The sequence below is a fragment of the Schistocerca serialis genome, chromosome 10 (genome assembly GCF_023864345.2).
Source record: "Schistocerca serialis cubense isolate TAMUIC-IGC-003099 chromosome 10, iqSchSeri2.2, whole genome shotgun sequence".
Lineage (NCBI taxonomy): Eukaryota > Metazoa > Arthropoda > Insecta > Orthoptera > Acrididae > Schistocerca > Schistocerca serialis.
Window position 1 is genome coordinate 242,947,955 of NC_064647.1, and position 14,311 is coordinate 242,962,265.

General features: G+C 40.1%; 1 protein-coding gene across 1 annotated transcript in view; it reads left to right on the top strand.

Annotated features, from left to right (window-relative positions):
• LOC126424845 (Golgi resident protein GCP60) overlaps positions 1-14,311 on the top strand; it is an 88,990-nt gene that overhangs the window by 13,344 nt on the left and 61,335 nt on the right. Inside the window, exons 2-3 of the mRNA XM_050087654.1 lie at positions 6,016-6,157; positions 10,058-10,198. Of these exons, the coding sequence (XP_049943611.1) occupies positions 6,016-6,157; positions 10,058-10,198 (283 nt within the window). The remainder of the gene's footprint in view (positions 1-6,015; positions 6,158-10,057; positions 10,199-14,311) is intronic.

Consider the following 14,311-nt stretch of genomic DNA (forward strand, 5'->3'; position numbering starts at 1 on the left):
ATTACCCGAAACCTTTGACAACGTGTCTGGCGGAATGGCTTCACATGCAGATGAGATGTACTGCTTCAGCTGTTCAATTGTTTCTGGATTCTGGCGGTACACCTGGTCTTTCAAGTGTCCCCACAGAAAGAAGTCACAGGGGTTCATGTCTGGCGAATAGGGAGGCCAATCCACGCCGCCTCCTGTATGTTTCGGATAGCCCAAAGCAATCACACGATCATCGAAATATTCATTCAGGAAATTAAAGACGTCGGCCGTGCGATGTAGCCGGGCACCATCTTGCATAAACCACGAGGTGTTCGCAGTGTCGTCTAAGGCAGTTTGTACCGCCACAAATTCACGAAGAATGTCCAGATAGCGTGATGCAGTAATCGTTTCGGATCCGAAAAATGGGCCAATGATTCCTTTGGAAGAAATGGCGGCCCAGACCAGTACTTTTTGAGGATGCAGGGACGCTGGGGCTGCAACATGGGGCTTTTCGGTTCCCCATATGCGCCAGTTCTGTTTATTGACGAAGCCGTCCAGGTAAAAATAAGCTTCGTCAGTAAACCAAATGCTGCCCACATGCATATCGCCGTCATCAGTCCTGTGCACTATATCGTTAGCGAATGTCTCTCGTGCAGCAATGGTAGTGGCGCTGAGGGGTTGCCGCGTTTGAATTTTGTATGGATAGAGGTGTAAACTCTGGCGCATGAGACGATACGTGGACGTTGGCGTCATTTGGACCGCAGCTGCAACACGGCGAACGGAAAGCCGAGGCCGCTGTTGGATCACCTGCTGCACTAGCTGCGCGTTGCCCTCTGTGGTTGCCGTACGCGGTCGCCCTACCTTTCCAGCACGTTCATCCGTCACGTTCCCAGTCCGTTGAAATTTTTCAAACAGATCCTTTATTGTATCGCTTTTCGGTCCTTTGGTTACATTAAACCTCCGTTGAAAACTTCGTCTTGTTGCAACAACACTGTGTTCTAGGCGGTGGAATTCCAACACCAGAAAAATCCTCTGTTCTAAGGAATAAACCATGTTGTCTACAGCACACTTGCACGTTGTGAACAGCACACGCTTACAGCAGAAAGACGACGTACAGAATGGCGCACCCACAGACTGCGTTGTCTTCTATAACTTTCACATCACTTGCAGCGCCATCTGTTGTTGAAAATTGTAACTACTGTAATTTCGAAAGTTTGTCCGCCTGAAAATGTACTGTTGTCCCAAGCATATTGCAACAAACGGTGTATTTCTATCGCTGCTCGTTTAGTTTTTATTGCCGTTTCAAATATACCGGTCATTTTTGAAACACCCTGTACAACAGCTCCCTCAAATGTCACTGTTATAATTTCCAGGAAGACAAGATTGGACTAATAACAGTTCGTACAGACGTTTTTAAAAGTCGTTCTTACTGCACTCCATACGTGAATGGAACAGGTAGAAACCATTTTACATGGTACAATGGGAAGTACCCTCTGCCGTGCACTATACAGTGTTTTGTAAACTATAGATGTAAACGTAGAATTATAAATATGTCCCCAATTAATATCCATTTTTTTCCCCTTTGTGTTCTGTTATGTTTGAAGGTGATACTAACAAGACATGTTCACGAAATGTATTTGTAGTTGCGTATATGGGCAACTGTCAGCTGTATAATGGAATGGTGACAATGAAAATTTCTGTCGGAACGGGACCTGAACACGGATTTCTCGCTTATTGTGAGTGGTCGCCTTACTAGGTTATCGGCGCACGACACGTGGCCAGACCCAGACTTCCATATCATCAACCATGTGTTTGCAACCTGTACTTTTACATTATTATGTATATTCCTTTACAGGGGAGATAATTTAATTGGAAGTCATTTGCCCGGTGTGGTGGATAAATAATGGATGCCAGAGTTGTTCAGAAGTATGGTGCAAAGTTCCTTCAGACATGCATCCATGTCTGAAGGAACAGGCACTGCTGTGACTACAGCCATTATGAAATATGAAATGTATTCACAGTTGCAAATATGGATAACCCTAATTTGTGAGAGTCCCGGTCCAGCACAAAGTTTTGTTGTCATACCATTATACATCTGAGGGTTGTCCATGTTCACAACTGCGAATACGTTTCATGTGTTTCGTGACAGCTGTAGTCACCTCAGTGCCTGTTCCTTTGGATGTAGATGCATGTCCGAAGGAACTTTGCATCATACTTCCAAACAACAAGGGCACTGCAATATCATAACATGTGTCCAGCCAAAACACACACATGCCCGCGGAGTCTGGAGACATTCGTAGTTAAAATATGTGGGACTGTATGTTGACATCCTGGAGTATTTCCTCACCGTGCATCAGTTGGAATGAAATGTACATCTAATTTAATGTAACCTAATCTAATCACACTCACAATTTTTTTCAAACCTCTTGCGCCATCCTCTTTAACTCAGAATCACGTTTGCACCCTGTCCACAATTATTTGTTGGGTGTGTTCCAATCTCTGTCTCCCCCTGCAGTTTTTACTTTCTATAGCTCCATCTAGTACTGTGTAAGTTATTCCCTGATGTCTTAACACACGGCCTGTCATCCTGTCCCCTTGTCTTGTCAATGTTTTTCATATATTTCTTTCTTCTCCAATTCTGTGAAGAATCTCCTTGGTCTTTATCTTAGTGATCCACTTAATTTTCAACATTCTTCTGTAGCACCACGTATCAGACACTTCAGTTCTTTTCTTTACAGGCTTTCCCAGAGTTCAGGATTTATTACCATACAATGCTATGCTCCAGATATACATTTCAGAAATTTCTTCCTCAAATTGAAACCTGCGTGTGACACTAGTAAACTTCACTGTGCTGGGAATGCCCTCTTTGCCTGTACTCATCTGCCTTTTATGTCATCCTTCCTTCGTCTGTCGTATTATATTGCTTCAAAGGTAGCCGAATTCCTTCACCTGGTCATGTATTATTGTGCTTCTGAGGTAACAGACCTGCTTCACTTCAGCTACTTTGTGATTCCCAAATTTCTCACAGTTCTCATTTCTGCTGCTTCTCATTACTTTTGTCTTTCTTTGGTTTACTCTCAGCCCATGTCCTGTACTCATTAGACTGATCATTCCATTGAAAAGGCCCTGGAAAGCACTTTCACTAAGGATAGCAGTGCCCTCTGTTAATTGTATCATTGATATCATTTCACCCTGATTTTTAATCTTACTCATGAAGCTTGTCTTTTATTTTCGTCATTGCTTCTTTGATGTCAAGATTGAACAGTAGGGACAAAAGACCGCATCCCTGTGTTACACCCTTTTTAATTCAGTTGCTTCATTCTTAGCCCCCTATTCTTATTTTTTCCCTCTTAATTCATTTATATATTGCATATTGCCCATATTTCCCTGTAGCTTACTCCTATTTTTCTCAGAATTTTGAACATCCTGAACCATTTTGTATTGTTGAACCCTTTTTCTACGTCAACAGATCCCATGAACATGTCTTGGTTTTTCTTAAGTCTTGCTTCCATTATCACCTGCAACGTCAGAGCTACTTCTCTGATACTTTCACCTTTCGTAAAGCCAAACTGACTGTCACCTAACTGCTCCCCATTATTATTTTCCATTCTTCTGTCTGCTATTCTTGGCAGCATCTTGCATGCATGGGGTGATAAGCTGATTGTGCAGTAGTTCTAACATTTATCTTTTCTTACTTTCTTTGTGATTGTGTGGATGATTTTTTTAAAGTCTGATGCTATGTCTCAAGGCTTACAAATTCAACACATCAGTTCGAATAGTCATTTGGTTGCCACTTCCCCCATTGATTTTAGAAGTTCCGATGGAATGTTATCCATCCCTTCTGCCTTATTTGATCACAAGCCTTCCAAAGTTCCGTTAAACTGACTCTAATACTGGGTCCCTTTTGTCTTCCATATTGAATCCCTTTCTTCATCCGTCATGTTGTCAGAGTAGACTTTCCCCTCACTTATTCTCTCTCTCATTTGCATTTAACAGGGGTATTCCCATTGCACTGTTAATGTTGATGCCCTTGCTGTGAATTTCTTTTGTGTTTGTTGAAAATGGTCCTTCAGATGACCATTTCTTTCCCAGTTTCTTTATGTTTTTCCTGCAGCTGTTTTGCCTTAGCTTCCCTGCGTGCGCCCCTTGTTTATTAAATTCTTTAGTGAGCTATACTGATGCATTCATGTATTTCCGTGAATATTTTTGTACTTCCTCCTTTTTGGATCAGTTGAAGTATTTCTTCTGTTACCATTGTTCCTCCGCACCTTTGTTATACCTATGATACCTTCTGTGATTGCCCTTTTTAGAGATGTAGATTCCTTTTCAACTGAACTGCCTATTGTGGTATTCGTTATTGCAGCATCTACAGCTGTAGAGAACTTCAAACACATCTCATCATTCCTCGTTACTTCAGTATGCACTTCTTTCCACATTGATTCTTTGGACAAATCTCTCAAACTTTGGTCTACTCTTTATCATTACTAAATTGTGATCTCAGTCTCTCTCTGCTCCTGGGGGTGCCTTACAATCCAATGTCTGATTTTGAAATTTCTGTCTGCCCATTCTGAGATCCAGCTGGAATCTTCCTGTGTCTGTTAACCCTTATTTAATACACCTCGCCCTCTTGGGATTACTGAATTGAGTATTTGCTATTAATAACTGAAGTCTATTGCAAAACTCAATTAGTCTCTCTCCTCTCTCATTCCTGCTACCAATACCATATTCTCCCATAACTCTATTCCTTCTCCTAATACCGAATTCCAATCCCTCATGATTATTAGATTATCATCTCCTATTACATACCAAATTGTGTGTTCAGTGTCCTTGTACTTTATCTCTCTCTTAATCTTCGTCTTGTGACATCAGCATGTGTACTGTTGGCCTATATTATTGATGTTGGCCTAGGTTCCTTGTTGATTCTGATGTGAACAAATCTGAACTGTTGGCAATAATTCATTCTCTCCGTTACCTTCGTATTCATAATGAATCATACTCCAGCTATACCATTTCTGCTGCTGTTATTACGCTATATTCGTCTGACCAGAAATCATTATCTTCCTTTCCGTGTCACTTCACTGGCCCCCACTACATGTAGTTTGAGCCTTTCCATTTCTCTTTTCAGACTTTTTAGCCTCCCTCCCACATTCAGGCTCCAGACATGTCACCCTACAGCTCTTAGAATGCTACCCTTTTGTTCGTTAGTCTCTTCTTTTCCCCCATTGTTCTCTCTCCCTTAGCAGTCCCTTGCCAGGGATCTGATGGGGCAAGTAATCCAGAATGTTTTGCCAAAGCAGAGATCATCATCTTACAGACCACATATCTCATGGATACACATTGTGTGCGTCCTTAATGCAGTGTTTTCCATTACCTTCTGCATGCTCAGGCTGTTGATCATTGCTCATTCTACCCACTTGTAGGGGCAGTTTCCTATTCCAAGGTGGATAGCCCACTGGGCATGCATTCAGGATGACAATGGATCAAACCCACATCCAGCCATCTTGATTTAGGTTTTCTGTGATTTTCCTAAATCACTTGAGGCAAATGCCTGGATGGTTCCTTTGAAAGGGCACACCCAACTTTCTTCCCCATTCCTTCCTAATCTAATGGGACCGATGACCTCGCTGTTTGGTCCCCTCCTCCAAATTGACCAACCAACCAACCGTTCCAAAGGTAAGAGTCAGCCTTGAAGTTCTTCCCACTCCTCCACACTCTCTGACAAAACTGATGCAGAACGGGGTGTGTGCTTATGCTGGAAATCTTCGGCCGTACTGATTTATGTCAGAGATCAAAGCTGACTGCTGTTGTATTCTTCACTACTTCCACCTTCATTCATGTCCTTCCATATACGTTCACCATCACACTTAAGACAAATAATCGGTTGTCAGTTTGTAGTACAGATGCACATTTCATATATCAGTTCTTATTTCATTCAAATGACTGTTAGTGTTCGAGTATCCATATTGTGCCTCTTTTAATGTTTCCATTTAACAGTGCAAATTATCAGTGCAATGATTTCCATATGATCATTCGTGTTTTTATTTTCAGAGAAAGAGGGCAAGGCAGTTCAGTTATCATACGAAGCAAAATGTGGTTTAGTAGCATTGACATGCCAAGCGAGGCATGGGCGTTACAACCCAGGAACTCTCCCACCTCTAGGTGTGCTGGATGTTATTGGCAGGGATCGCAGGTAATGTAAATCATGAATGGAATGAAAATAGTGAAATGAAATAAGGCAGCTGCTTGTGTCGAGTAGGCAACGGCCACTTAAACAAGACCGGGAAAAAAATAATAATCGCTTGCACACACTATATAAAATTAATAGCAAAAAGAAAATCTACCAGACTTGATTGATGTACTGGTACTCAACACAAAATGCACATTATTTTGGTTTGGACTCCATAAACAAACTAGGTTGTTAGTTACAGTTTCCAGAACCAGTAACACATTTTTCTACAATTGGCACTTCATATCTCAATTTGAACATCACACTTATCACTCCATGTGTTGTACCTTTTTCAAATATGCTTCCCCTTCCACAGTAATTTTTTTTTTTTTTTTTTTTTTTTTTTTTTTTTTTTTTTTTTTTTTTTTTTTTTTTTGGGCAACCCTTCTCAACTACTGCTTCCCTTTCATGTCTGAGTCTTCTCTGCAGTCCTGTTTCTGTAAAAGTTATAGATAACATTGTTTCAAAAGCTGTATTGGAATCAACAAATGCTAATAATTTGTTTGCCATTCGTCAACTATCTTTTAAGATATGTCAGTCAGTATTGTCTCACATGTTCCTACCTTTTTCTTAAGCCTAAACTGATCTTCCCCAAGGTCAGCTTCTTCCGGTTTTTACATTCTTCTGTAAATAATTTGTGTAAGTATTTTGCAACCATGATTTAAGCTGTCAATACTTGCCCTTTTAGGAAATTGAATTATTACATTCTTTTTGAAGTATTGAGGGTAGTTCGCCCATTTCATGTACATCTTGCACACCAGGTGGAATAGTTTTATCGTGGTTGGCTCTCCCAAGTATCTCCAAAGATTTTTTTATATAGATTTGTGTATGTGGGATATACTTTTGCTATAGCCTTGCACTGTTTTTGTAGCTTTGTATATCTCCTCTACCCGTTTCTTCTTGGGCACTTTCTGTCAATACCATTGTATGCCCTTTTACCTCTTTAATTTGTGGAATTTTTAATTTCTCGTTTCATCAAATAAATTCAGTATCTTGTTTGTTTTTTTCCTTTTTGCCCTCTGCTATCTTCCCTGTTTCATCTCTCAAAGCTACTCATTTGTCTTCTATTGTACTTCTTTCCCCTGTTTCAGTCCAACATGGCCTTATGTTTCCTTTTAAACTCTAAACAACCTGTGGTATGTTCAGTTTATCCAGATTCTTTTTCCTTGAATTCCAGCCTTTTTTGCTATTTTGTCAGTTGTAATGTGCTGTTCATAACCAATAAATTATGGTCAAAGCCCACATTTTTGACAGGAAGTGTATTTTGGCTTAAAAATTGTTTTTTTTAAAAAGTTTCTCATAATGTCATATAACCTGTCTGAAACTTTCCGGTGTTTCCACACCTCTACCACATATACAACCTTCTTTCATGTTCTTAAACCAAGTGTTAGTAATGATTAAATTGTACTCTGTAATCTTAGTGATCCAGTACAATTAAATTTTCACCTTCCTTAAACCTTCAACTGCTCTGGATGTGTTAACGCATTCGCCTTTGTACCTGTCCCTGTGTGTTCTGAACGTGTTTACACACGTCACCAGCCCTACCTGGCACTCTGAATGTGTCTACACTTAGACACATTCAGAGTACCAGATAGAAGGACTGGTGGCACGCATAAAGACATTCAGAACACACAGGAACAGGTACAAAGGTGCACGCGTTAACATGTCCAGAGCAGTTAAAGGGTTAATGAACTGTTGTCGAATCAAAGTAAGATGATCCCTGACAGCTGGTAGCACTGTTGCCAGCTTTCAACTGCAAAGTGCAAGTGATTGTAGGTGAAAACAATAGATGTGTATAGAACTCTGGTAACACTCAGGTGTTGCCATAGAGACATTTACAAAATTGCCTAATGTGACTGGTTGCAGTAGTGGCACCAAGCTGTGGCACCCAGTCCACTGCAACTGTCGGGGATCTCTTTAAAGTGACTTGTCTGTAAATAATTTATTTTGTCCCATCAGACATTTCTTAAATATCCAACATGATTGGTGGCAGTTGGCATATACACTTGTCTTAGTGTGGTGGCTCCATTTTTATGCTGTTTGTAGCAATTCATTCTGATTCCTATTTCTGGTATTAATTATAAGTCTTGCTTCTGTTTTACACTTATTTGATTTTGTGCCAATAATCTTTTATTCTCCTTGCACCTCATTAATCCCCACTACACCTAACTTCAACCTATCCATTTCTATTTTCAAGTACTGTAGCCTGCTCACTTAATTAAGGGGTCTAACATTCCTTGGTCTACCTTAGAATGCCAGATTTGCTTTTCTCCAGACAGCATCCTCCTGAAAGCAGTCCACATCTGGAAATCTGACTGGAGAACAATTCAGTTTTTGGAATATTTTACCCAAGATGACGCAGTCATCATTAAGCTATACAGTACAGCTGTATGCCCTCATGAAATGTAATAACTGTAGTTTCCCCTCTTGATTTCTGCTTTTCACAGCTGTTGGATTGCCTTGTTTCTGTTATTTTATAACTTTCCAAGTTTTTTTTATTATTATTTTTTTTTTTATTGTTCCACCATTGTACTGGGTATAGATACTGAGAAAGTATTGATAATAGATCAATCTCAACAGTGCGAAGCTGTCGTAAAAACATGGTTCTGCACATTCTGTGGAAAATATCAGAGAAATCCACAAGAACAACTAGTATGTAAAGGAAAGACTGCAAATTAGTATCTCATTTGTTCAGTACCATCACAATTTTTATCAGCTTGGAAGATTTTCCACTATTCAGGATCATCTAAGGCTATACATTACGTGAAGAAAGCATAATTTTTTAAGCTGAGGATCATTAGATTGAGATGTGCATGTGTCATGGGTAAACATCTCAATCTAATGATCCTCATGGGTAGATTATGAAAATGTGCACATTTAACACAGTCTTATTTAAGTATGGATTAATTTCCACAAAAACTATTCACCATAGACATTTCAAATGACAACATGTAAGTAATGAATAATCTTAATCTCTTATTTTTATCACTATAATTTATATTTGTGGCATACGATGTTTTTGTTGAATGATGTAATGCAATTTTGGGGATATATGCTTTGGTGTTCAGGACTGCTGACATTTTCAAGCCTTTAAGTATAGGCTGTAGCAGCTATCTTTGGCAGTACATTTATTAATGTATATTCAAAGATTTTTAATATTTATATGTTTGATCTGTGCATTTTTGACATCTGGCAAGTGTTTTAATATGCAGGTGAATGTTGTGCTACCCGTAACAGCTTTTTCTGGAATGTAGAGGAATTAATAAATAGAAACAAGTAGCTAGTTGGAAATGTGTGAATGTGCAGCATGTGGCCTAATAAATAAGTGTATATTTTTAATTGTTTCTGCTAGCTGTTGCTCAGTACACACATTACCCTTCATAATATTTATCATGAATATGATCTGTGGAATGTGGAACTGACTAATGAAATACTATAATATTTACGGTGTAGGAAAAGATAGATTCCTACTTACTGCAAAGAAGAAATGGCAAGTTGCAGAAAGGCATGACTGAAACATTCACACATGTAGCTTTCGGCCACAGCCTTCATCAGTAAAGAGATAGGCGCGCGCGCGCGCGCGCACACACACACACACACACACACACACACACACACACACACACACACACACAAAGCAAGCACAGCTCATGTGCACACGACCGCCAACTCCGGCATCTTGTGCCTGTTTGCAACTTGACATGTCTTCTTTACTGTAAGTAGCAGCCTATCTTTTCCTACATTGTTGATATTCCTACCTGGAGTTTCCATAGTTTGATACTATAATATTTAACTAGAGCATATGTGCTAGTGTACCCAGTTAGAATTTCTGGCACTATGGGAATAACATTTTCACTTTATCAGGTTGGCGTGGCAGCAGTTGGGTACCATGTCTCCTGAGGAGGCAATGTGTAACTTTGTGGAGAGGCTAGACAATCTGTGTCCATCCTTCGCTCCATTTATTGAAGCTCATAAACGAGATGTTGAAGAGAAGGAGAGGCTAGCGTAAGTAATTTATGGAATATGTAGTTAAAGTTTACACATTACTTTACTGTTTGCTACTGTGTTGTCTTTCATTGTGCTCTGTGTTGTTTGACCAAACACATAAAAAAACCTGCAGAAAACGGAAAGGCATGGGGAAATATTAATTTAGCATGCAATTTTTTTTGAATGGCATTGCCCTAGGATGGGCTGTGTCATGTGTCAGTGGTAAATCTTGGGAAACATCATTTCTTCTTTAATCCTTTATGTGGCACATCTTTTAAAATTTAAACTGATTTGTGTAAATGGGGCTTCCTAGATTTAATGAAGTATTTATTGTATGTACATTTATTTTAAAACAATATAAGATATTGCTCCTAGGCAGTTAAGCCCTTCCAGTGCCTAAAATATTACTTTATTTTTTTGTAAATCTGTTGCGCGAATATCTTCCCTCCTTTTGTGATTTTGAAAGGAAAAAAAAAAGGAAAAACACCCATTTGTCATCAGGCAGCCCATACTTCTGATGCAACAAGCTGTTTATGTGTAAAGTGATGAGAAAGTGCAATGCTGCAGAGATAGATGCCGGCAGCTGTGGGTAGCAAATGGATGATTCGGAACAGCACTGACACATCTGATATGCACCACGACTCATGGATACAGGAATCAGTGAGGCTTGGAAGCGACACCATCAGTCACAGTGTTTAAATGGACCCTTTCCTATTCCTAAAATGTGTTTCACACTCTGAAGAAATTGAGTATAAAATGTTATATTAGGTTCGAATCCTGCCTCGGGCATGGATGTTTGTGATGTCCTTAGGTTGGTTAGGTTTAAGTAGTTCTAAGTTCTAGGGGACTGTTGACCACAGATGTTAAGTCCCATAGCGCTCAGAGCCATTTGAACCATTTTTTGTTATATTAGGTGAAAGAAAACAAGGCAACCAAATGCATGTATTTTTTACGAATGCAGCTACAGGACTGCTTTGTCAGCTATGCAGACATTGTTCAAGGAAACCACCTCCCATAATTTTTAAATATAATTTCATGTTTATTGTGACACTTTCAAGAACCGCTGACAATTTTCTCTGTTGAAACTTCCTGCCAGATTAAAACTGTGTGCCCGACCGAGACTCGAACTCGGGACCTTTGCCTTTCGCAGGCAAGTGCTCTACCATCTGAGCTACCGAAGCACGACTCACGCCCGGTACTCACAGCTTTACTTCTGCCAGTATCTCGTCTCCTACCTTCCAAACTTTACAGAAGCTCTCCTGCGAACCTTGCAGATCTAGCACTCCTGAAAGAAAGGATACTGCGGTGACATGGCTTAGCCACAGCCTGGGGTATGTTTCCAGAATGAGACTTTTCACTCTGCAGCGGAGTGTGCGCTGATATGAAACTTCCTGGCAGATTAAAACTGTGTGCCCGACCGAGACTCGAACTCGGGACCTTTGCCTTTCGCGGGCAAGTGCTCTACCACTGAGCTACCGAAGCACGACTCATGCCCGGTCCTCACAGCTTTACTTCTGCCAGTATCTTGTCTCCTACTTTCCAAACTTTACAGAAGCTCTCCTGCGAACCTTGCAGAACTAGCACTCCTGAAAGAAGTCCAGGCTATCAGTGCTTGCACCGCCATATTCTCTGAGGTGCCAAAACTTACAGATTACAGATATGCCTGGTATGAGCTGAAATGTCACTATACAAATTATCAGTTTTGGAAAGAGAAACGTTTGAGTTGTAACGGAGATGTCTGTGATTGATAAAATGCTTTCTAAGATGATTTGTTGTCCAGCACAACTGCATAAAATTTCCTCTGGTAATTACTGGTTTCAGCAGCCATAATTTTATGATGATAAGAGGGAGCAATATTTCATTCACAAGCACATGGAGATTGACAGTGTGGTTTTATCAACGTACTTGTTATTGAACTGCTGCTTTTCTTATGATTTTTCTTGAAATTTTGTGTGAATGTGCCAGACAATAAACCATTTTAAAAAGAATCCAGTTTACCAGAGACCAATTATTCTGTTCCACATTGAACCAATTATCATGCTGATGCTTCAGTCTGGCAGTGAGGAGCACAGGTGGCAGTTGCGTTCACATTTCCACTTTGATCGCTCTCCAGTGACTGAGACTGGTGTAATACTCATCTTAGATGGGAGTGGACTAGCACACATCGTCTCCCTGCAGTCTTATGAACTTACTACTGAGCTTCTGTTTGAGTTAGCTTGTCTCAGTGTTATGGATGGTAGAATTTCCATAAAAATTCATGTATTCAGAGGGAAAAAGTAAAAAACTGACATGTTTGCAGACCCTTAATAAAGCAGAGGGGCGTTTTTCCTCACAACTGGAAGAATATCAAGTAGGCATTAGGAAGGGACCCTTTCGTGCTGAGCAGCTCATCAACCCTAAATTTGTACTTTGGTATCTGAAGTTCAGGAACGAGATGTTTGTTGTTTGAAATCCACTATTCCAAGTGTTGGAAAAAATGAACATACACAGCAAAACAAGAAGAATCATCCAACGACCTGGACTGAAGCCATTTGTAAAGTGAAAATTGGTGGGAAGTTTTAAGCTGCCTTCGAGATTAGGATTGGTTTTGTGCAGAGGCAAGCAATCGAGGTTCCTTTTCAACTGTGTGCAGGAAAAATGCATTGATGAATGGTTCAAGGAACTGTGTAATAAATGGGTCAATGATGGTGACAGAATGGATTGTGGAAACAGACCTGAGAATCGATTGCTGTGGGTGAGGCTCCAGATCTCTTTGAAAAAATTGGATTTCATAACTAATGTCAAGGCGGTGTTTGCGGGGGCTAAATATAGAAGAGGGACAAAAAAAGTACCTGAGAGTGTGGATAGACGCGAACACTGCTGAAAGAGAACCCTTCACATCTAGGATCAGCAAGATGGAAATGATATATCAGCTAATTGGAGGTGTTTGCAATAAATGAATTATGTCATTCAATGTCAAGCTTAGGTGGTGTTGCAATATTATGAGAAGGAAAGTTGCTACTCACCATATAGCGGAGATGATGAGTCGCAGATAGGCACAACAAAAAGATTTTCGCACTTAAAGCTTTCCGCCAATTGCCTTTGTCAACAATAGATACACATGCGCGCGCGTGCGCACACATGACTGCAGTCCCAGGCAACTGTTGTTCTTTCGTTCAGCAAGAGGCTTTGTGTGCAACAGAATGTCTCATTGTGAATAGGAGAGGTCTGGGTAAGAAATTAGAATCTAAGATGTTAAAGGAGACCTTAGGTCCTGAAAAAGAGAATGACTGGTACAGAAGACGGTATTTTAGCAAGCTTTACTTGCATGTGGAGAAAGGGGACAGACATGGAGCAATAAAGGATTGCTTTCTTTGTAAGAATTACACAATAAGCCCAAATACACAGACTAAACAGAATTTTACCTGTTTTCGGAACAAAAAAGTCTTTCTTTTTTTGAGGTTCAACAGGATCGTAAACCTTTAAGCATCACAAACACAATTAGGAATGTGACCTTTTCAAAAAGAAACTGGAATACACCAGTGTTTTGAGGTTGAAAGTTGGCATGACATAAGCTATAGAAAGAAGAGAGGCTCATAGAGTTGGTTATAGGTTGTAGATCAAGGAAAGGGCCAGCTGAAATAATGTGGCCCACTGCAAACGGACACAAAAGAAGAAGAAATATTGTCAAGTTGCTAAGGAGTAAACTGAGGAAAAGTCTGAGCTCGACTGTGGTGTAATTGAACCCAGAGGGTTGAAAGAAGAATATAAGGTAAAAGGAAGCAGAAATTGGGCCAAACCTAGACCATAAGGATCTGTTACTGGCCATTCATAATGTTCGTTGGATGCAAGCAGACTACAGTATATGCAGAATTTTGAGGTTAATAATCACTAGTAAGATCCTAATATTTCTTGACACAGAATGCAGCCCGCTCGAATGATGTTTAAACAAGATAAGGTGATGCTTGCTGTAAGTGGATGTAGCCTCCTTATCTGTTGTTTTTTCTTCCCCTGTTGTGTTGGTACAAAGATCACTCAAGCTGTGTACTCTAAAAAGCACAAGCATTTTTGTCTCAGTTGAAGAGGCACACCAGTGAAGTCACATTGGCTTTTTTAGATGTGAAAATTAGTTAGTTGAAGTATAACTCGTAC